Below are 23838 nucleotides of genomic sequence, written 5' to 3' on the forward strand. Positions count from 1 at the left end.
AGACATTACAATAAGAAACCAAAATAAGAGTTCTTGTAATTATTTAGTAAAATATTGATACATCGAAGAAAAAATATATCCATAATTTCAAGAAATATATATTTTTTAAATACCGAAAAATATCCGGCAAAAATATCTATATAGCGATATATCGGTCAAAAAAAGATCGACCAAACATATCCAGGCAAAAACCTCAAGTTCAAATTTAACTAGGTTTAATGCCTATTTTTTAAGTTGATATAATATGTCCAAGTTATTGAAACTTTTAAAAAGATATTTTAAAATATAAAATTTTAAAAAGAAAAGAGAAAATAAAACAACATGTAAGGTAACAGATATAAATTATTTATAAACAGACAAAAATACAATTTGCTGTTGAATTGAATTCAGTTTGCGAAATTAAAATGAAAATTGAATGGATACTCACCCAGATAGAATATGTCTGTTCAGCTTAAAAGTTTTATAATAACTTTATTGAAAATATTCACAAATCGATGATTTATCCATTATTGCCTACCATTTTTAAACAAAACATGAACAGTACAAAAACAAATAAACTAAAAATAATACAATTCTCAACCATACAAAACAGAACTCTTACCAGTACCAGGATCAAATTCAAAATGGACGTTATCATTTGACGCTACGGATTAATTCCAACGCCCAAATATATTAAGTTAAGATTCCATATAAATCCAAGTACAAACCTCGTTCGAAACATTTAATGTAATAAAATAAAGCAATTCATGTAGGAGTTAGATGTGAATAACAGACACATATTTACTTTAAAACATTTTCAATTAACCGTTTCGAAATCGAAAGAAAATAATTTCAGTGAAAACTTTTAACCTAGGTTTATTCAAATGTAAATAAACCCACTTACGATTAAAGATTTTCCTGATTACTAGTACTAGTTTAACAACAATAGTTAATTAATATAAACATTTGGTTTAGGTGGATATTTTCATTAATCTCTAGTTTCACATATCTTATCAGGTATATGTCAAAACCACTCTGTTCATGTATTATATTGGTTATTCACTGCTGGGGAAACAAAATAAACAAAACATTTTGTATTATAACTTATGAATAGCAAGCACTTAGTTATTATGGAACATTTTGGCGTTATTGATATTAAAATTGATAAAGTGCAATTTAACCTCAAAATTTTCATCAAATATTTTGATTAAAAAAAAATCTCAAAGAACAAATAGAACTAGTGGGATACTGACTATTTTTTAAAATGATTTCTACTATTTCTATACTTTAAACTACGTACGTACTATTACTAAATAATATTTTTAAAGCTGTTATAGTCGACTGGTAACTAAGATTATAACTGTAAATGTCTTCATAAATAACCTTAGAAAATCCGACAAAAAGTAACCATCTCAGTCACGCCAGTAACCAGGCTGGGTAAGACCGGATATCTTGTGGAATGGCCTCTAAGTTAGTTACTCAACGGTCAGTAGGCTTAATGTTGAGAATTCGGACCCCACTTTCAGCAGTAGGTCCAGTCCAGATAAACCCTAGTTGGTAAAAAGGATAATCTAAAATACATAAAAACTATGATAATATAAACTAAAAAAGACATATTATTTATATAAAATATAAAGATTTAAATTGGTACCAAAACACTATGGCGTAGCATATAACATATATGTCAGTATACAGTCCTATAGTATCATATAGTTTAATATCTTATAGTTTATCTTATAGTTTTTGCGCAAATGTCATAAATCCTCAAAATTTTCAAATGTCAAATACATCTTAGATCGAAAAACTAAAAAATATAAATTAAAATACTTGATTTAGAGTACAAAATATTCGAAAATGAGCAAAAAAAATGTCAAAAACCCCAACTTCCTATCTCTTATATTTTTCATTCGAATAATGAAAATTGCGGTTGATACCGACGATTCGTTTTGTTCACATTTAAAATTGGTTACGGTATTAACATGCAGCAGTTTTGAGTGAAAACAACGATCATTTTATACATTTTAGGGTCATTGATTTTTTACCAGCTCTGATTATATTAGGGCGACAAAAATTGTGTCAATTTTGAAACTGTTTTTTTAAATATTCACGTTTTTGTTTCGAATTGTTATTGAGAAATTATCGAATATTAATTAGCACTTATTAAAGGTGTTAATTAGTTGTTATAAGTTGACGAAAATGTTTTTTTTTGCAAAATAACACAGTATAAAAATATTTTCTGAATAGGTTTTAATCTTTTTGTCTGGTTGAACACCCGATACAGGGAAATAGCAGTTTATCATTTAAAATAATGTAAATTTAAAGGCTGATATGTGGTGAATAATAAATCGGAATAAAATAAAACAGTCTCAGGAAGAATTCATAAATCATCTACGCTACTTCCCATTTCATGGCCCAGTTAACAGTAAAAATTTGACACATAAGCAATTACGCATTCGTTCAATAATGGAGGTTCGTTTCATGGTGATTTGCGAACTGATAGTTGTTCAATATTCTAGCAATTTTAGCTGATTGAAAACAAAGCTGGGTTTTAGCTGTTTGCGCGGCAAATATCCACTTTTTGTTACATATCAATATCAGGTTGCGGTTATATTATGTTTGGTTAAGTAATTTCCGAAATTGATTTCAATTTCTCATTCTGATTCGTGAATCTGTTATTGCATGAATAAATACATATATGCCGTAGAAAACAACATAAAGTTGATTACCACTTGTTTATTCCATTTGTTTGACATATAAACGAAATAAAATAATGTTCCTGAAAAGAACAGAAATTAGTTTGAAATAATCGAGCAAAAATAGACGATGTACCGGTTTAGTTTTAAATCCCACTATATTTTCGTTGTACACTCGTTTTAATTAATTGAAAATAAAACCCAATTTTGTACCTTTTAAGGTTATCGGCTGTTTGTAAATGGATGATACAGAATGGGACTGTAATAAAGTCCCTTTTTTGCTGTTAAACGTTGTGTTTGTTTGTGCCAAAGCTCCCAACATATTAGCTCAACTCTCAAAAATAAAGTCCACCCTATAGTCCAGGCCTTGCTCTTCTCCACTACAGTTTATTCCAGTTTCTACAAAACTCTTTATAGTGTAAAACCGGCTTGCACAGATCCTTTAATTCAATTTATCCCTCAGATATCTCAAGAGTTTTACAGCAACAAAATTCTACTTTATCCAGAAAGTATATGACAAAATTTCAGTCGTTTGTTGCACAGTAGTCTCGGCTTAAACATATCAATTGTAGTGCATAGTCTAATTTATAATCTATCACACCAAGCTAATACAGAGCCCTGATGTTGCCGCTGATGTTAATGCACGACCAGATAGTCCATATGATTTGGATTATCTGGATATCTTATTATTAACAGATCCACTTTTAATCACCAATAACAATATTATGCAAAGAACCTTTCCGATTTTTCCATTGTCTCTTGACTGCAATTCATACGACATCAAACATCCAAGCGTTTGGATCATTCCCGCGTTCTTCAAGCGATTGATTGATTGATTATTTTGGCTGTCCAGAACCCGCTTTGTCTTCAGTCACACATTGAAATCGCTCAAGCATAGTCGCAGTATCGCACAGCATTCAGACATTTTCAAGGTACTGGAAACATTTTTTGCCGAGATTTCGACGAAATGACATTTATTGAAAAGTGAAGCCTGTCCGTGTCAGGCTTCGACATTAATTTGGTTGAAAGTACACCGGATGCGATTAAATTCACAGTAAAATCATCTGTTTTAAATCATTTAAAACCTGTATAAATTAATTCATGTCGAAACTTTACTGACAGGCTTCACTTTTCAATAACTTTAATGAACCCTTACAACTAATTACCAAAATTACTTTATTATTAAAATTAATTATATAGTTTTTTACATATTTTTTAAATATGGAAAAAAGTCTATTTTTGTTAGATGTCGGTCAAAGAAATATCGCTTAAAAAGATCACACTCTATTTTGATGTGACATAAAGCTAACAAAGATTCTTATTTAATAAATGAAATTGTTACAGAAACTGCATAAGAAGAGAGAGTTTTCTTTCTAATCTTAGACTCGTAATAATATTCTAAATATATAATATAAAAAACAAATACAGATTAGTATGTTAAAAGGAACAAAATCGAAGACGTCTTAATGCAAATGACAATCAAAATATGTTTTGTTTGCATTGACAATTTAAGCTATTATGGAACTGTTATAGTGTTGAATAAAACTAAAAAACTAGTTTTTGGAGCCTTTAATCATTTTTACAGTAACGTTAACGGTAATTTCACAACACTATCCCGATAAAATATAAACAAAATCGTGAATACTATAAAGTTGAAACTGGCTTCACGATTCTAATTAACTTGTCCAAAACAAAAAATATATATTTTTTAAAAAAAGAACAGGGCTGATTTTTAATTATACACTTAACCGTTTAAAAATTCTCCGCAATTTTGTTGAAAATCAAAAAATGCAGGTTATTAATTGGATTCCTTTGTTAATGTAGCTTGTTATAACTTTGTAGCCTTTTAAAATAAATCTCCTTTTTTCAGGTGTCAGAAAAAGGTAATTGAAATTGTTAACTATTAATTAAAAAACCTGTATATATACCAGGTGTGTTAGAGAGGTTATTACCAGTAGATTTGACATATATGTCATTTTACTTCACTGACATCAAGCTTCAAAGATATGCATATTATATTTTGCCATAGTAACAGCGTCATAGATTTATATCTGTCTGAAAACGTGCATTTCCGGTACGCATTACTTTTCTTATTTAATTCAAAGGAAAACGCTGCTAAAAGAAAGCTCTAAGCTTAAACATATGGCGTGGTTTCGAAAAGTGGTAATTTCGATGTGCCAAACAAAGAACGTTCCAGTTGACCGAAAAAGCTTGAAGATGAGAAACTGCAGGAAGTATTTGATGAAAGACCCAACCCTAACTCAAAACCAACTGGCCGAAGCATAAAAGTGATTACGACCAATGGGGTTCCAACATATATAAATAAATTTTTTGTTACACTGGCTCTACAAGTAGAGATCCCGCACTGTTACCATCTTTAGGAACGGATATGTACATGCTTCAAAGGGGCTGATTGGTACCATTTGTTTGCCAGAAGTCTTTGGTGAAGTAAGGAAAACAACCAAGAGACGCCGGATTGTTCTTCATCATGATAATGCGAGCTCTCATACATCGGCTCAAACAAGAGACTATTTGAGCACTCAAAATAATGAATTGATGGGTAGCCCTGATTTGGCACCCAATGACTTCCTTTTGTTCCCATCCGTGAAGAATAAACTGCTTGGTCATCGATTATCATCGCTCGAAGAAGCTTTAAAGCGTTCAAAAATCATGCAAATTGGTTTAAGCGTATGCAAGTGTATCGATCATCGTGGCGAGTACTTTGAAAAACAATAAAAATATATTCGCAGCTTAACTATTTGTTTTTTTTTCCTATTCTCGAAATATAAAGAGTTACCCTCGTATGATTTCGCTGTTGAGATCCTATACACAGTAATATATAATTAAGAAAAATCCGAAACGTTTTATATTCATGAATAAATCGAGTTTAATATTCTCTAATGCGAATTAAATTTTAGGTTGTGTTCAAATGAAATATATTTCGCAAGAGGAGGGTCTGAAGCTGAACGTGTCGTATGGCGAAAGCCTCCTGCATAGTCAGCAGGTGAAGGGTCCCCATCCGAACGCTACTTGTATGACTTTACTTGCAAACATTGCCGCAATTTGTGCAAGATTCTCGGACTTGCTGCCACACGAGGACGGCTTAGCCGGTTGTTTACTTTTGGAACCTAAATTGCTGGGGGCTGTTACGGCCACATTCAAAATCGGCTGTTTTACTATGGGACCTAATGGCATGGTCTTGGAGAAACAAAACGTAACAGCATCGGAGGACGCCAATTCAAATTCCACAGAATCAGGCGATAATCAGTAAGTGTTAATATTATATAAGAAAACAGTCGGAAAATAAAATAATGCTATAGTCTATCCAATGTAGCAGTGAACACAGGTCATCTCAATTTATGACGTCAAAACGTCGCAATGTTGCCACATTTAATTTTGACTTTTAGTTTATTTTGGCTTTGATATATAGCAATATTCCAATATAAATAAAATAACGAAACAAAAGTGATATAAAATATAATTTATTTTAATATTATAGGACATCAAATTCATATATTATCGAAGGACTTTACTAATTACAGTATATTAAACAGCCACGATAATTTGTAGGTTAGTTAATTTATTATATTTACATTGAACTCTTTTCTAAACCACCTATGGTATCCCCTGGAGTTTTAATCTACATAATTAGTAATTGTATAGCCAAGTAAATATTTTATTTTCATTGTAGAACATATCTACCTTTTTATGTTTAGTTCTTGTTTCCTTCGTTCCTGTGTTTTCTTATCAAATCATTCTGATATTTGACGCTGGTAAATTCAAATAAAATTAAATTTAATAACTGCATTCTCCCTAATACATGTGGCATATCTGCAAAACAGTTAGTATTAATTCTTTCTTCGTACATTTTAACCAAATGCTTCTATACACACACACACACACACACACACACATTTTTTTTATAACATCTTTATTAGATACGCTTAGTACAATCTTAATTATTATTATTACAATTAAATTATTACTACTTTTCCTATGTGCTTGGATTAATTAACAAGCAAGACGAGTACGAGAAAATATATCAGTATGTATTCCTCAATTATAAAATTATAATTATTTATTAATTATTAACTTATAGCTATATATATAATACACACTAAATGTTTACACAAGTTCGTATGGTTTTGTTCGTTTCAATCTCCTGACATCCTGTGCGCTGTCCAGCAGTTGTATTGCTTCCACGTTAGAATGATTTAGTAATCTTCTTTCGTGTTTCAAGGCGAAATCCTGCACAACTTCGCAAATCCATTTGATTTCCAGGTCATCGTGCAGTTCTTCATTGGTTACATAGCGATAGGCATTGGTAATCAATCGAAGAATCTTGTTTTGACAGCGCTGTATGACTAACTGATTTGAATTTTTAGTGCAACCCCATATTTGCACCCCATAGGTCCAAATTGGCTATATAATTGTATTATAGATCAACCTCTTTGATTTTAGGTCGTTGCAAGTTGAGAGTATCTTCCGACTAACCAGTATAGTTGTTTTATATTGGTTCTAATGTGTTTTGCTTTTTATCTAACGTGATGCTTCCAATTTAATCTACCGTCAAGATGGATTTCAAGGTATTTTGCTGATTCTGCTTGAGGAATCGGGCATCCATTGAGTGATATAATTAAGTTTTTATTATTTCTCCTTAATGCAAAATTAACGTGGACAGATTTGGAGCTATTAAGTTGAATTTTCCAATCTTTTGTCCATTTGTAGATTTTGTTGACTGCCACTTGCACTTTTTCTATTGCCCTTTTTTGCCATAATAACTGTGTCATCAGCAAAGGCTCCAAGAAGTGTTTCTTTTGTTGTTGGAATGTCAGCAGTGTAGAGCAGATACAGGAGAGGTCCTAAGACGCTACCTTGTGGAACTCCAGCCGAGATATTTTTTAATGTCGAGAACGCCATTTCGTGCGATACTCTAAATTTTCTTCCGAATAAATATGACTCCAGCAATTGACAATAGTTACGCGGTAACAATATATATATATATATATATATATATATATATATATATATATATATATATATATATATATATATATATGAGTCATAGTTTCAGTCATAATGTAAGTTTCATTCATTCACTGTCATATTCTGAGTCACTATTCAAAGCATTAAATAAGCTGTTAGTTTCCAATCCAAGACTAGTTCACAATTCCACCATTTCAATTTCTTCTTCTGTGTATCTAATGGAGTTCATCCAAATAGAAGGGTGTTATTGTAGACAACCCGTTCTACAAATCCAAACGGTTTTTGCGTTTTGGTGTGTACATTGAAATACATGTTTGTACACAAATTGAGAATTACATTATTTTAAAAGCAATTCCTGGAAATTGCATTGGACCTATTCTTGGGCTATCTCTATATTATTTAAATCCTATTTTTCCTAACAGTGTTTCAAGTAGTTACTTATACCCCTCAAAGAGCTGCATATTCCTAAGCTTTCTTTGGAAATTTTTCGTACTCTGAAAACAGACTCAGAGTATCTATCTATATAAAAAAATCTACACACCGTTTTTCACATTTCATAAATTTAATCATGAAAAGGACCAACATCAAGATATGTATATACTCTCTTTTCGGTGAATCCAAAATTATATTGTTTTTCTTTTTTTTGAGACATTTTAGTCATAGTATCCATGCTAATATTCAGTGCAGCTGTAAAACAATAAAAATATTTCTATAAAACCCCAGCAGATTAATATTTAATAATATCAATATTTACGTCTCTAACGCATTTAACTGGTAAGAACGGGCCCCCATTGCCTCAGTCCTGTTCGAAGTAGTTGATTAGAGACATTATCTGATTCTCACTTACTACTTATTTGGCTTCGGCGTTTTCACCCAGAGTAATCACAATCATTAGCAGCGATTTGAAATTTATCAAAACAAGCAGAGACCCAAAATAACGTTTGTCGGTTTATAACTTAATTATCACGAATTTGTTGAAGAATTTTGCAGACTTTTGCAGGCTAATTCGATTACAAGTCCGAACGTATCAGACAGAAATGTATCTTCTTTTAACTAAAACAAATTGGGAAAGAAAATATTGTCTGATCTTGAAACGAATTTACAAACTGAGATAGGTAATACAGTATACATCTTGATGTGAGTTCACTGCTACTTTAGATAGACTATACATGTAAAATACACATCATTCTATATATCACAAGAAATGATTAAAAGTTATGTGAAATACTCTCATAAAATTACGAACTGAAATTACTTAGAAAACAATTAAAATTAACAAAACATTCTGTTAGAAAATAATTAATTTTTTTTAAAGAAAATAAAATAATTTTTCAAATTTTTCATAAAATAAAAATAAAACTTAGAAATTCATATTCTAAAATTAAAAAATAGAATCAACTATTCTAAAAACGATAAAATAATTATTAAAATTCGTCAAATCAAAATCAGCTTAATAGGAAACTTTTCTGGGAACTTTTCTCGCAAAGCAAAACTACAGATAAAAGTTAAATAAAATCCCCGAAGAATTAAAAGTAATCTCTTAAAAATGTCCCGGAATTAAAGTGAAATTATTTCTAAAAACAATTAAAATTAACAAAAGGTTTGCTTGGCTTTTTAGTGAGGAAACTTATCCGAATGGTTATCAAAAGATAAACCCGGTAAAACTATCCGTTTAAAAAAGCTGAACAGCAACTATTTTAAGTTTCTTAATAAGATTTTTCTGAAAAAGAAGCTTAAGTGAAGTCGGTGCCCCAAGTGAAAAAATGCCTGCTTAACTAAAACCCTAAAAAGAAAACATAATTTAGCTGACGTTCTACTGGGAGAAATTACAAGCTAATTTAATTATTCAAAGAAAAAGGACGAGAAAATTGTACCTCGAACAGATACCCCCTTTTTGACATTGGACGACAAAAAATATACAAAATATTATCAAAACTTGTTAATTTTTATTATACTGATTAAGAATAAATGATTTTTATCCAGTCATATAACTTTTACGCTCCGTAGAAGAACATGTTCACCAGTCTATATCAGTAATTATCAACTCCCGCAAGAAGAAGATGCTAAATATTCTTGATATGCACCTAGATCAATGCATAACTTGGAAGAAGCACATACTCGCCAAACGGAAACAACTTGGACTTAAACTCTACCTAATGTATTAACTTATCGGGCGCAAATCCAAGTTATTATTAGATAATAAGATATTACTGTATAAATCTATACTCAAGCCCATTTGATTATATGGAATCCAACCATGGGGAACCGTTGGTAGGTCTAAATATATCCATCACACTATGGTTCCAAAATAAAGTGTTGCGTACCATTGTTGAAGCTCCGTACTGTGTCTCAAGTAAAGTGGTACAACGCGATATTCCTCTGGAACCAATAACGAGTGTAATTCAACGTGTTTGTGTGAAGTACTTCGAAAGAGTATCAGTGTATCCCAATATACTTGCTAATCAGCTAAATATACTAAGTGACCGTGAAGTGCATAGGCTAAAACGTTTAACACCATCCGATCTGATTATTGGACAAATCTAGACTTTACAATAAGTCTTAAAATGAGATTAATTAATTAAAATAGTATTTAAAAAAGGAGATCACTTAATGAAGTCATTTTCTACATGCCGTGTATATATAATATAAACATAACAAATACTTATTACCTTCTGAGCAGATTGTGGAACCACTGTAGAATAATAATTTTAAGAAATCTCGAAGTTACTTATTTAACGAAAAATATCATTTTATATATTGAAAAGGACGATGAAAACAGACACGCTGTAGAGAATTAGACACTACTTACGCTAGTAAATTCTGACTGAGCACTAGGGACATAAGAATAATTATAAAGCCTGCCACAGTAGTTTCCCTTTCAACTAATACCACTATGTAGGACCTATTTTCCATGAAGGAAACTTTTGGTTAAGCCTACATATATAGTCAGAATTTAAAATACCATTTTATATGGAAATAGTAGAAATCTGTCGTAAATTATCCATAATTAAATGGAAAATCCGGTATAAAACATGTAACAACCTCGCTTCATATTTAATTTCGCTCATAATAGTTGCAACTACTGAATATTAAAATCTGACAGAATGTTAAATGAGAGTTTATTTCTCTGGGGAATTTTTGAACTTCACGATAAACCTATATTTTCATCGAATACGTCTTGACAGAAAAGGGTTCTACAAATGCTGACGTTCCAAATAATTATTTTCAAAAATCAATTTTCACTTTAAACATTTTCCAATGTTTTTTTTTAATAACTTTTTCCCATCTTTCTGGTAATATTGGCACATTTTTCGGTTTGACAGCGATCTTTTTGCTCACTTCTCTTCATCGATTTGAACAAGTGGTAATCAAAAGGTCCTAGGTCTGGTGAATATACTGGGTGTACTTTCACAACGTATGTATTTATCTTTCACAACACTTCAAGCAAACGTTGCGTTGTGACTAAGCGTTGTCATATATGAAGATTTTTTTTATAACATCTTTATTAGGTACGCTTAGTACAATCTTAATTATTATTATTATTATTACAATTAATTTATTACTACTTTTCCTATGTGCTTGGGTTAATTAACAAGCAAGACGAGTGCGAGAAAATACATCAGTATGTATTCCTCAGTTATAAAATTATAATTATTTATTAATCATTAACTTATAGCTATAGTTTACACTAATAATACACACTAAATGTTCACACAAGTTCGTATGGTTTTGTTCGTTTCAATCTCCTGACATCCTGTGCGCTGTCCAGCAGTTGTATTGCTTCCACGTTAGAATGATTTAGTAATCTTTCGTGTTTCAAGGTGAAATCCTACACAACTTCGCAAATCCATTTGATTTCCAGATCATCGTGCAGTTCTTCATTGGTTACATAGCGATAGGCATTGATAATCAATCGAAGAATCTTGTTTTGACAGCGCTGTATGACTAACTGATTTGAATTTTTAGTGCAACCCCATATTTGCACCCCATAGGTCCAAATTGGCTTTATAATTGTATTATAGATCAACCTCTTTGATTTTAGATCAAGTTGAGAGTATCTTCCGACTAACCAGTATAGTTGTTTTATATTGGTTCTAATGTGTTTTGCTTTTTGTCTAACGTGATGCTTCCAATTTAATCTACCGTCAAGATGGATTCCAAGGTATTTTGCTGATTCTGCTTGAGGAATCGGGCATCCATTGAGTGATATAATTAAGTTTTTATTATTTCGCCTTAATGCAAAATTAACGTGGACAGATTTGGAGCTATTAAGTTGAATTTTCCAATCTTTTATCCATTTGTAGATTTTGTTGACTGCCACTTGCACTTTTTCTATTGCCCTAGGCAGAGATATATCTTTTGCCATGTAATGGAATGTATATATATTATATATATATATATATATATATATATATATATATATATGAGTCATAGTTTCAGTCATAATGTAAGTTTCATTCATTCACTGTCACATTCTGAGTCACTATTCAAAGCATTAAATAAACTGTTAGTTTCCAATCCAAGACTAGTTCACAATTCCACCATTTCAATTTCTTCTTCTGTGTATCGAGAGGAGTTCATCCAAATAGAAGGGTGTTATTGCAGACAACCCGTTCTACAAATCCAAACGGTTTTTGCGTTTTGGTGTGTACATTGAAATACATGTTTGTACACATATTGAGAATTACATTATTTTAAAAGCAATGCCTGGAAATTGGGCTATCTCTATATTATTTAAATCCTATTTTTCCTAACAGTGTTTCAAGTAATTACTTATACCCCTCAAAGAGCTGCACATTCCTAAGCTTTCTATGGAAATTTTTCGTACTCTGACAATAGACTCAGACTATCTATCTATATAAAAAAAATCTACACACCGTTCTTCACATTTCATAAATTTAATCATGAAAAGGACCAACATCAAGATATGTATATACTCTCTTTTCGGTGAATCCAAAATTATATCATTTTTCTTTTTTTTTTGAGACATTTTAGTCATAGTGTCCATGCTAATATTCAGTGCAGCTGTAAAACAATAAAAATATTTCTATAAAACCCCGGCAGATTAATATTTAATAATATCAATATTTACGTCTCTAACGCATTTAACTGGTAAGAACGGACCCCCATTGCCTCAGTCCTGTTCGAAGTAGTTGATTAGAGACATTATCTGATTCTCACTTACTACTTATTTGGCTTCGGCGTTTTCACCCAGAGTAATCACAATCATTAGCAGCGATTTGAAATTTATCAAAACAAGCAGAGACCCAAAATAACGTTTGTCGGTTTATAACTTAATTATCACGAATTTGTTGAAGAATTTTGCAGACTTTTGCAGGCTAATTCGATTACAAGTCCGAACGTATCAGACAGAAATGTATCTTCTTTTAACTAAAACAAATTGGGAAAGAAAATATTGTCTGATCTTGAAACGAATTTACAAACTGAGATAGGTAATACAGTATACATCTTGATGTGAGTTCACTGATACTTTGGATAGACTATACATGTAAAATACACATCATTCTAAATATCACAACAAATAATTAAAAATTATGTGAAATACTCTCCTAAAATTACGAACTGAAATTACTTAGAAAACAATTAAAATTAACAAAACATTCTGTTACAAAATAATTAATTTTTTTTAAAGAAAATAAAATAATTTTTCAAATTTTTCATAAAATAAAAATAAAACTTAGAAATTCATAATCTAAAATTAAAAAATAGAATCAACTATTCTAAAAACGATAAAATAATTATTAAAATTCGTCAAATCAAAATCAGCTTAATACGAAACTTTTCTGGGAACTTTTCTCGCAAAGCAAAACTACAGATAAAAGTTAAATAAAATCCCCGAAGAATTAAAAGTAATCTCTTAAAAATGTCCCGGAATTAAAGTGAAATTATTTCTAAAAACAATTAAAATTAACAAAAGGTTTGCTTGGCTTTTTAGTGAGGAAACTTATCCGAATGGTTATCAAAAGATAAACCCGGTAAAACTATCCATTTAAAAAAACTGAACAGCAACTATTTTAAGTTTCTTAATAAGATTTTTCTGAAAAAGAAGCTTAAGTGAAGTCGGTGCCCCAAGTGAAAAAATGCCTGCTTAACTAAAACCCTAAAAAGAAAACATAATTTAGCTGACGTTCTACTGGGAGAAATTACAAGCTAATTTAATTATTCAAAGAAAAAGGACGAGAAAATTGTACCTCGAACAGATACCCCCTTTTTGACATTGGACGACAAAAAATATACAAAATATTATCAAAACTTGTTAATTTTTATTATACTGATTAAGAATAAATGATTTTTATCCAGTCATATAACTTTTACGCTCCGTAGAAGAACATGTTCACCAGTCTATATCAGTAATTATCAACTCCCGCAAGAAGAAGATGCTAAATATTCTTGATATGCACCTAGATCAATGCATAACTTGGAAGAAGCACATACTCGCCAAACGGAAACAACTTGGACTTAAACTCTACCTAATGTATTAACTTATCGGGCGCAAATCCAAGTTATTATTAGATAATAAGATATTACTGTATAAATCTATACTCAAGCCCATTTGATTATATGGAATCCAACCATGGGGAACCGTTGGTAGGTCTAAATATATCCATCACACTATGGTTCCAAAATAAAGTGTTGCGTACCATTGTTGAAGCTCCGTACTGTGTATCAAATAAAGTGGTACAACGCGATATTCCTCTGGAACCAATAACGAGTGTAATTCAACGTGTTTGTGTGAAGTACTTCGAAAGAGTATCAGTGCATCCCAATATACTTGCTAATAAGATAAATATACTAAGTGACAGTGAAGTGCATAGGCTAAAACGTCTGAGACCATCCGATCTGATTATTGGACAAATCTAGACTTTACAATAAGTCTTAAAATGAGACTAATTAATTAAAATAGTATTCAATAAAGGAGATCACTTAATGAAGTCATTTTCTACATGCCGTGTATATATAATATAAACATAACAAATACTTATTGCCTTCTGAGCAAATTGTGGAACTACTGTAGAATAATAATTTTAAGAAATCTTGAAGTTAGTTATTTAACGAAAAATATCATTTTATATATTGAAAAGGACGATGAAAACAGACACGCTGTAGAGAATTAGACACTACTTACGCTAGTAAATTCTGACTGAGCACTAGGGACATAAGAATAATTATAAAGCCTGCCACAGTAGTTTCCCTTTCAACTAATACCACTATGTAGGACCTATTTTCCATGAAGGAAACTTTTGGTTAAGCCTACATATATAGTCAGAATTTAAAATACCATTTTATATGGAAATAGTAGAAATCTGTCGTAAATTATCCATAATTAAATGGAAAATCCGGTATAAAACATGTAACAACCTCGCTTCATATTTAATTTCGCTCATAATAGTTGCAACTACTGAATATTAAAATCTGACAGAATGTTAAATGAGAGTTTATTTCTCTGGGGAATTTTTGAACTTCACGATAAACCTATATTTTCATCGAATACGTCTTGACAGAAAAGGGTTCTACAAATGCTGACGTTCCAAATAATTACTTTCAAAAAAAGCAAAATGACATATTGAATGTCTGTATCTATTTTAATCAATTTTCACTTTAAACATTTTCCAATTTTTTTAGTAACTTTTTCCCATCTTTCTCGCAATATTGGCACATTTTTCGGTTTGGCAGCGATCTTTTTGCTCACTTCTCTTCATCGATTTGAACAAGTGGTAATCAAAAGGTCCTAGGTCTGGTGAATATACTGGGTGTACTTTCACAACGTATGTATTTATCTTTCACAACACTTCAAGCAAACTTTGCGTTGTGACTAAGCGTTGTCATATATGAAGATTTTTTTTATAACATCTTTATTAGGTACGCTTAGTACAATCTCTATTATTATTATTATTATTACAATTAATTTATTACTACTTTTCCTATGTGCTTGGATTAATTAACAAGCAAGACGAGTGCGAGAAAATACATCAGTATGTATTCCTCAATTATAAAATTATAATTATTTATTAATCATTAACTTATAGCTATAGTTTACACTAATAATACACACTAAATGTTCACACAAGTTCGTATGGTTTTGTTCGTTTCAATCTCCTGACATCCTGTGCGCTGTCCAGCAGTTGTATTGCTTCCACGTTAGAATGATTTAGTAATCTTTCGTGTTTCAAGGTGAAATCCTACACAACTTCGCAAATCCATTTGATTTCCAGATCATCGTGCAGTTCTTCATTGGTTACATAGCGATAGGCATTGATAATCAATCGAAGAATCTTGTTTTAACAGCGCTGTATGACTAACTGATTTGAATTTTTAGTGCAATCCCATATTTGCACCCCATAGGTCCAAAATGGCTTTATAATTGTATTATAGATCAACCTCTTTGATTTTAGATCAAGTTGAGAGTATCTTCCGACTAACCAGTATAGTTGTTTTATTTTGGTTCTAATGTGTTTTGTTTTTTGTCTAATGTGATACTTCCAATTTAATCCACCGTCAAGATGGATTCCAAGGTATTTTGCTGATTCTGCTTGAGGAATCGGGCATCCATTGAGTGATATAATTAAGTTTTTATTATTTCGCCTTAATGCAAAATTAACGTGGACAGATTTGGAGCTATTAAGTTGAATTTTCCAATCTTTTGTCCATTTGTAGATTTTGTTAACTGCCACTTGCACTTTTTCTGTTGCCCTAGGCAGAGATATATCTTTTGCCATAATAACTGTGTCATCAGCAAAGGTTCCAAGAAGTGTTTCCTTTGTTGTTGGAATGTCAGCAGTGTAGAGCAGATACAGGAGAGGTCCTAAGACACAACCTTGTGGAACTCCAGCCGAGATATTTTTAAATGTCGAGAAATATATGAAGATGACCTTGCATCTCTTACCCATTATTACTGCTATAAACAACCCATCGCTCAATTTGTTCAATTGACATTAGCAGACATAGTTTCGTTCAGTTCCAGCAGGTTTTAATACACTACAATTTGTTGATCTAATCTTATGCACAGCAAGAATACTTAGATGTAGATGTGGACAGCTCCACTGGACCTGACTTGACTTGACCTTTTGCACTTGAGATTATTGCAATAGATCCGTATTTTATCGTCAGTCTCAGTATGCCACAGAAAACTCTCCTTTTTGCCTGACAAACAATAAAAACTCTGCAGTCAAAGAGTTCGAAATGACATTTTGACTTAATTGGTATGGTCCCGATTTTCTGTGCTTTTAGATCCGTAAACGCCTGGAAACAGTTGATCTATCAACTGTGTATTTGAGATATTAAGCTGGGATTTTGTCCAATAAGTCTTGAATTTATTGTCTTGATTGTGACATCGGAGAACAGTATCGACATACGCTTCTAATGAAGCCACAACAGTAATAAACATTATATGATGAGCGTCATCTCAACAAATCCATAATACTAATTAGAAAATTGTTATTTTATCGTCATTCGCATAATATGGAATTAAAATGTATTTAATAATTTCAAATAAAAATGATAATTTAACTTACTCTACGATAAATAACGAACTTATTTCATATTACATTTCAATTTAATAGTTGGTACTGAACTTTAATATCTGCTGGAAATTTAAAACCGGTGTCAATAGCCTGGGGAGTTCCAAAGATGAAATTTAATGAAATCCAATATTTTATAGTGCCCTAGAGTTTCCACAACATTTTTGATGATTAAGTCACTTTCTATATTTTAAATTCGATCTATTTTCACTTGTGTGTAATAAATAAATTATAACGAAAAAATTAACCCCTAAAAAATTAAAACACTAAAGTGCTAAATTGCTGGATCAATTATAGTCTAGAAATATAAAATATTTTAAGAGAGTAATACTCGTAGGTATCCCTTGGAAATTGTACATAATTAAACACGAAAACCCGGAAAACTATAAAACAACATTGTTTCCTGGCTGAATTTATTAAAATAGTTCCAAGTGCTTAATATCTGACAAAATTTAAATTATGAGTTTATACCCTGAAAACTTCCAAAGAGTTCAAATTTAATGATGAACTCATTAAACTTTATAAATGCAAAATTAATTTAAATGGTCGCTTATATCCCGATATTACTATTTTGTTCCTGTGAAAATATCATTTATCATTTTTAGAATTAAATGATGTCTTAGATTTTTGTGAAGGAATGTCAATATATTTTCATATAAAATAATTAAAATGCATCTCCGGAACTTCGCATATCAAGCTGCTAATGGATGGGATTCATACAATTTTCTTATTAAAACTAATACTTTATATTACTATGTTTCACATTAGTGAAAAACAAGCGTTTTCTCTTGTTATACACAGTTGTTTCTTCTTAAAACGAATTCAGTATGTTTCAATATTCAAAATAGAATCACCAAAAGCTGAAATTTTGATGATCTATGAAAGTATTTTTAAATATAGTATTAAGGTCACTTAAATATCTACCAAAATAGATTTTGGGCTAGGCTACTGATTGATAAACCCCTGTTTTTTAACACCGCAGTCATTAATTATTTCAGTAAACCAATAACAGTTGTCAATAAGCCATATCAAGCTGTTAGTGGATGGGATTCATACAATTTTTTTATTAAAACTAATACTTTATAATATTAGGTTTCACTTTAGTGAAAAACAAGCGTTTTCTCTTGTTATACACAGTTGTTTCTTCTTAAAACGAATTCAGTACGTTTCAATATTCAAAATAGAATCACCAAAAGCTGAAATTTTGATGATCTATGAAAGTATTTTTAAATATAGTATTAAGGTCACTTAAATATCTACCAAAATAGATTTTAGGCTAGGCTACTGATTGATAAACCCCTGTTTTTTAACACCACAGTCATTAATCATTTCAGTAAACCAATAACAGTTGTCAATAAGCCATATCAAGCTGTTAATGGATGGGATTCATACAATTTTTTTATTAAAACTAATACTTTATAATCTATGTTTCACTTTAGTGAAAAACCAGCGTTTTTTCTTGTTATATACAGTTGTTTCTTCTTAAAACGAATTCAGTGTGTTTCAATATTCAAAATAGAATCACCAAAAGCTGAAATTTTGATGATCTATGAAAGTATGATCTATGAATGATGAACTCATTAAACTTTACAAATGTAAAATTAATTTAAATGGTCGCTTATATCCCGATATTACTATTTTGTTCCTGTGAAAATATCATTTATCATTTTTAGAATTAAATGATGTCTTAGATTTTTGTGAAGGAATATCAATATATTTTCATATAAAATAATTAAAATGCATTTCCGAACTTTGTTTTAATCGAGTAAGACAATAAGACCTGTCAATAAGCCATATCAAGCTGCTAATGGATGGGATTCACACAATTTTTTTATTAAAACTAATACTTTATAATACTATGTTTCACTTTAGTAAAAAACAAGCGTTTTCTCTTGTTATATACAGTTGTTTCTTCTTAAAACGAATTCAGTGTGTTTCAATATTCAAAATAGAACCACCAAAAGCTGAAATTTTGATGATCTATGAAAGTATGATCTATGAATGATGAACTCATTAAACTTTACAAATGTAAAATTAATTTAAATGGTCGCTTATATCTCGATATTACTATTTTGTTCCTGTGAAAATATCATTTATCATTTTTGGAATTAAATGATGTCTTAGATTTTTGTGAAGGAATATCAATATATTTTCATATAAAATAACTTGAACTTGAACAAGAATTTCTTGACGGTGAAAATAGCCGCGACAAAAATGGAACAATATCCGAAAAGATCGTATATAACGAGATTATCCTTGACATTTATCATCGTAATAACTTACAGATTTTTCATTTACAACTTAATCAAACCGCATATAAACTATAACGTTCATCACTCAGGTACAACTAAGTTAATTCAATTAATATGTAGTTCAATTTATATCCCAATAAAAAATAATAAGAGGAAAAGAACATAAAAAATAAAAGAATTTAAGGTTGATTAAATGTGCGAAATAAGTAAAAGAGCTTTTTTCAGTAAACCAATAACAGTTGTTAATAAGCCACATCAAGCTTCTAATGGATGGGATTCATACAATTTTTTTATTAAAATGAATACTTTATAATACTAAGTTTCACTTTGGTGAAAAACAAGCGTTTTCTCCTGTTTTACACGGTTGTTTCTTCTTAAAACAAATCCAATCTGTTTCAATATTCAGAGTAGAATTAGCAAAAGCTGAAATTTTGATGATGTATGAAAATATTTTAAAATATAGTATTAAAGTCACTTAAATATCAACCAAAATAGATTTTGGGCTAGGCTATTGATTGAAAACATCCCAATTTTTCAAAATCACCATTAACCAATTTTTTTAATAAAAGTCATTATTGTGTAAGTTTTAGATTACTTAAAATCGTTAAAAAAGTACAAATACCATCAAGTTTGATCTCTATCATGAAGAATTTCTTGGCGGTGAAAATAGCCGCGACAAAAATAGAACAATATCCGAAAAGATCGTATATAACGAGATTATCCTTGACATTTATCATCGTAATAACTTACAGATTTTTCATTTACAACTTAATCAAATCGCATATAAACTATAACGTTCATCACTCAGGTACAATTAAGCCAATTCAATTAATATGTAGTTCAGTTTATATCCCAATAAACAATAATGGGGGGAAAAGAACGTAAAAACCGAATAGAAAGTTGATTAAATGTGCGAAATAAGGAAAAAGGCTTTTTTTCGTTGCTAGACCTATGAAATACGCAATAATAAAATGTCAAAGATAATAAACGACAGAATCCTTGAGAAAGTGAAGATATGTATAAGAAGAAATATGTGATAAATGGTAATAAAGTGGAATGAAATATTTTAGGAACGAAACGGAAACCATCAATGGAGACCTGCTGGCTGTGGTAAATGAAACTGCCGAACAAGGCCTGGCATTTCTAGGCAATCTATTAGGTCTGGCTTTCAGCGAGACGCAGGAATCGAACGAATCAGAAACTGAAAATCCCACATCGGCAACGCAACATTCCACACCTAGTAATACTTAAAAATATAACCTTTATTTATTTATTCCTTTATTTATGATTATTTATATTGAAATTTGGTTCATTCTTGAACTATACTAACCAAAGTTTATGTTTCTTTTTATGTTAGTTTAATATTATTGATAATAAATGAGTTTTATTTTGTATTTAACTAGTTTTATTTACAATATGTGTGACCATATTATGAGATATCCTTTGTTGACGGTGAATAATTCCCTCTGATAGCTAGTCGGTAGATTAATGAACATTGACCGGATACAACATGCCTGGTTTCCATGGCTTCCCAGTACTGATGGTACAGAGTTATTTGCCTTCAATAGAATGAATGTAATTCACTGAATGTCTCGAAATTAGTGCCCAATGAATTTATTTTAATCATTTGCTAGACAAATGAGACAAAATGTAACACTGACCCTTTGTAGAAGAACGTGTCCCTCAGTTAAATTGAATAATCAAGAACTTCCGCAAGCAGAGAATATTAAATAACTGGAAATACATTTTGATCGACGTTTGACAGGGTAAAAACATAAAGTGACAAAACGCAAACAGTTTGGACTTAAACTAAATCAAATGTAGTGGCTGATAGGGCGTAAATCTAAATTATCATTAGATAACAAGGTTTTGCTGTATAAGTCATTACTAAGGCACATTTGAACCTATGGTATTGAACTGTCGGGTACAACTAGCAAATCTAAAATAGCTATCCTCCAGAGGCTCCAGAATAAAGTGTTGCGAGGCATCGTCGATGCCGCATATTACGTCTTCAACAAACTAATTCAGCGCGATATCCCTTTAGAATCCATAACGAGTATGATTCGAAGTGTTACTACGAAGTACTCTGAAAGACTATTAGTGCATCTCAATGCACTCACCAAACAGTTAAATGTGCGCGATGACAGTGTAGTGCATAGGCTTAATCGCATACTACCATACGAGCTGATTAATAGACACAGAGAGTGAGATTTAATAATCTCTATAATAAGTTAGAATAGTCTTTAGAATAAATTAGGATAGACTTTTAAAATAAGTCACGATAGTTATGTTATATCAGGGATATCATATAATAATGCTTATTGTCCAAGGGCAGATTGTTGAAGCTCTAAAAGATTAATACAAAAAATTTGCTAGAGAAGAATGTCAGCATATTAACCATTGTCACACCATCCAAATTTAAAATATCAGCTTTCTCAATGAACACCCTGTATATAAATGAGTAATTTTATTTTATATTTACCCGTGCTGATCATTGACGGCTCCGATAATTCCAAGAATCAAAGGCCAACCATGTGACAAAGTTTCACCATTTGTATGCAAAATTTGAAGAACACATTCCAACTGCCTCTGCCTAACATCCCCATGTGGCACCGAAGACAACTCATATAATGGCCCCAGAAGAAGAGTCTGAAGTTTTTGATTTTCCTTTAAGGGAATGGCATGTTTATAGTGCAGTGCTGATTTCACCAGATAAGTAACAGCTTCAACACCCCATTCTCTCATTCTAATATGAGGATGATGACACACTTCCAATAAATGATTTGTCAAAGGCCTCCAGAGAACTTCTATACGTGACATGTTAACTAAACCTAAATATACATCCATTAGAAAAGAACTAATTCATAGTAAATCAAACCCACCTGTTTCTAGCAGTTTAGCAACAGCAAATAATGAAGGTTCTCTATTAGAATACGCCAACTCCATAGCTTCTTGTGAAAGTTTGCATAAAGCATTAATTAAATGATGTAATGCAACATCATCAAGAAACTGACTTGACTCGAATAACCTGCTTAGCATAGCAGATAAGACTGGTAAATCGGCCATTACAGATGTTGTTATTACTGCATTGGTGTCGGAAGATGTTCTTCCAGCTTTTAAACTGCCTCCAGTTGAAGGTTTGAGACCTGTATATAAGGATGATGATAATTAATAATCTCTATAATAAGTTAGAATAGTCTTTAGAATAAATTAGGATAGACTTTTAAAATAAGTCACGATAGTTATGTTATATCAGGGATATCATATAATAATGCCTATTGTCCACGGGCAGATTGTTGAAGCTCTAAAAGATTAATACAAAAAATTTGCTAGAGAAGAACGTGATTACTTAAATTAAATAATAAAATATTTATGATAATCCATTAATACTTTATAACGTAGGAATCCAATATGATTTTCAACAACGTGGCTTATTGCTGAATATATACAATCCGACTGGCAAATAACCCTCCCAAGAATTTCAGCCTTTACCAGTTCGTATATTGACGAGAATGATTGAAAACCGTTCTAATTTTCAGTATTAATAACCACCAACATTAGACATTCTAAATGATGAATTATTCTGTGCCGGTTTAAAACGATGGCATCATTATTTCGTTGGATTTGTCATAATATTGTTTTAATATTATTTTTATTTATTAATTATAACACGTTAAAGAAAAATGTTTCGTAAAATTATGCGAATATTTTACCTTTATATTTACATTACTTTATATTACCTTTTAATTTGAAATTCTAATGCATTAAACCACGCACTGCCTCTGGTGTATTTTTAAGCAATTTAACAAAATTGTTTATTTTTGTGATCACATAATATTCTGACGTGTTTCCAGTGCAATTTTGCTCCGGAACAAGCGCATAATGCAAAACTCGGCAAATGTATGTCCTTGTTGGAGGTATACACTCGCATATTATGAGATTATTTATGTCCTCGGCTGCACAAAGTGTCCCATTGGAAATTTTACTATTCGAATTGAAATTGAAAGCCCGTTTGAGAGCGAGTTAATATCCCCAGGAGCCACAATACCCTGTCACTTAAAAATATATGATCTAATATCACTTACGATTTCGCCTGTTTGCCTACCTTTAATAGAACAGGTAAGGGAATACTAACACCCTAATTTTAACTCAAATTATTTTCTGATACCTCGACCCTCCCCATAAATATTACAATCATTATCCGGCATCAATAATCTGAAGGGGAGAATATAACAATTTGAATAACTGTTATTAACAGAATATACAGTTAGAGCGCCATATATAGGCCGCAACCACTAACCAACAACTAAGTAAACAGAATTCTAATCCATTTTATACAGCTACTTATTAAAAAAGGATTATGAAACATTATATTGAATTTTCGATCAG

The 23838-nt window shown here is 31.0% G+C and overlaps 2 protein-coding genes across 4 annotated transcripts in view; one reads left to right on the forward strand and one right to left on the reverse strand.

Moving 5' to 3' along the window:
• LOC143197340 (uncharacterized) overlaps nt 1-20843 on the forward strand; it is a 42129-nt gene extending 21286 nt beyond the window's left edge. The window contains exons 3-4 of the mRNA XM_076405719.1: nt 5591-5939; nt 20520-20843. Of these exons, the coding sequence (XP_076261834.1) occupies nt 5591-5939; nt 20520-20700 (530 nt within the window). The 3' untranslated portion in view covers nt 20701-20843. The remainder of the gene's footprint in view (nt 1-5590; nt 5940-20519) is intronic.
• Nucleotides 1534-23662, reverse strand: LOC143197341 (protein MON2 homolog). Of its 3 annotated transcripts, none has more exons than XR_013005985.1 (5): nt 23555-23662; nt 22332-22595; nt 21932-22280; nt 6375-6503; nt 1534-1550 (listed from the first exon to the last, which is right to left on the reverse strand). XR_013005985.1 is itself a non-coding variant. In XM_076405721.1 (4 exons), exons 2-4 carry the CDS (start codon nt 22513-22515, stop codon nt 6452-6454), a joined length of 585 nt encoding a protein of 194 aa, XP_076261836.1. In that variant the 5' UTR covers nt 22516-22595; nt 23555-23662; the 3' UTR covers nt 6371-6451. The 3 variants fall into 3 exon arrangements, 1 of the variants encoding a protein (XP_076261836.1); XR_013005984.1 differs by lacking the exon at nt 1534-1550 and adding an exon at nt 6186-6312; XM_076405721.1 differs by lacking the exon at nt 1534-1550 and having other exon boundaries at nt 6371-6503.
• Nucleotides 23663-23838: the final 176 nt, after the last annotated feature.

The sequence above is a fragment of the Rhynchophorus ferrugineus genome, unplaced genomic scaffold (genome assembly GCF_030347505.1).
Source record: "Rhynchophorus ferrugineus isolate W39M unplaced genomic scaffold, kcgeb_rfMv2 rfM5, whole genome shotgun sequence".
NCBI classification, from domain to species: domain Eukaryota; kingdom Metazoa; phylum Arthropoda; class Insecta; order Coleoptera; family Curculionidae; genus Rhynchophorus; species Rhynchophorus ferrugineus.

What these genes read in the sequence shown, in the direction of transcription:
- LOC143197341 (XM_076405721.1), bottom strand. Translation starts at nt 22,515, where the DNA reads ATGGCCGATTTACCAGTCTTATCTGCTATGCTAAGCAGGTTATTCGAG. An exon ending in TGCTAAACTGCTAGAAACAG is followed by an intron (nt 22,281 to 22,331) that starts GTGGGTTTGATT and finishes ATGTATATTTAG; the next exon opens with GTTTAGTTAACATGTCACGT. An exon ending in GCCGTCAATGATCAGCACGG is followed by an intron (nt 6,504 to 21,931) that starts GTAAATATAAAA and finishes ACTGTTTTGCAG; the next exon opens with ATATGCCACATGTATTAGGG.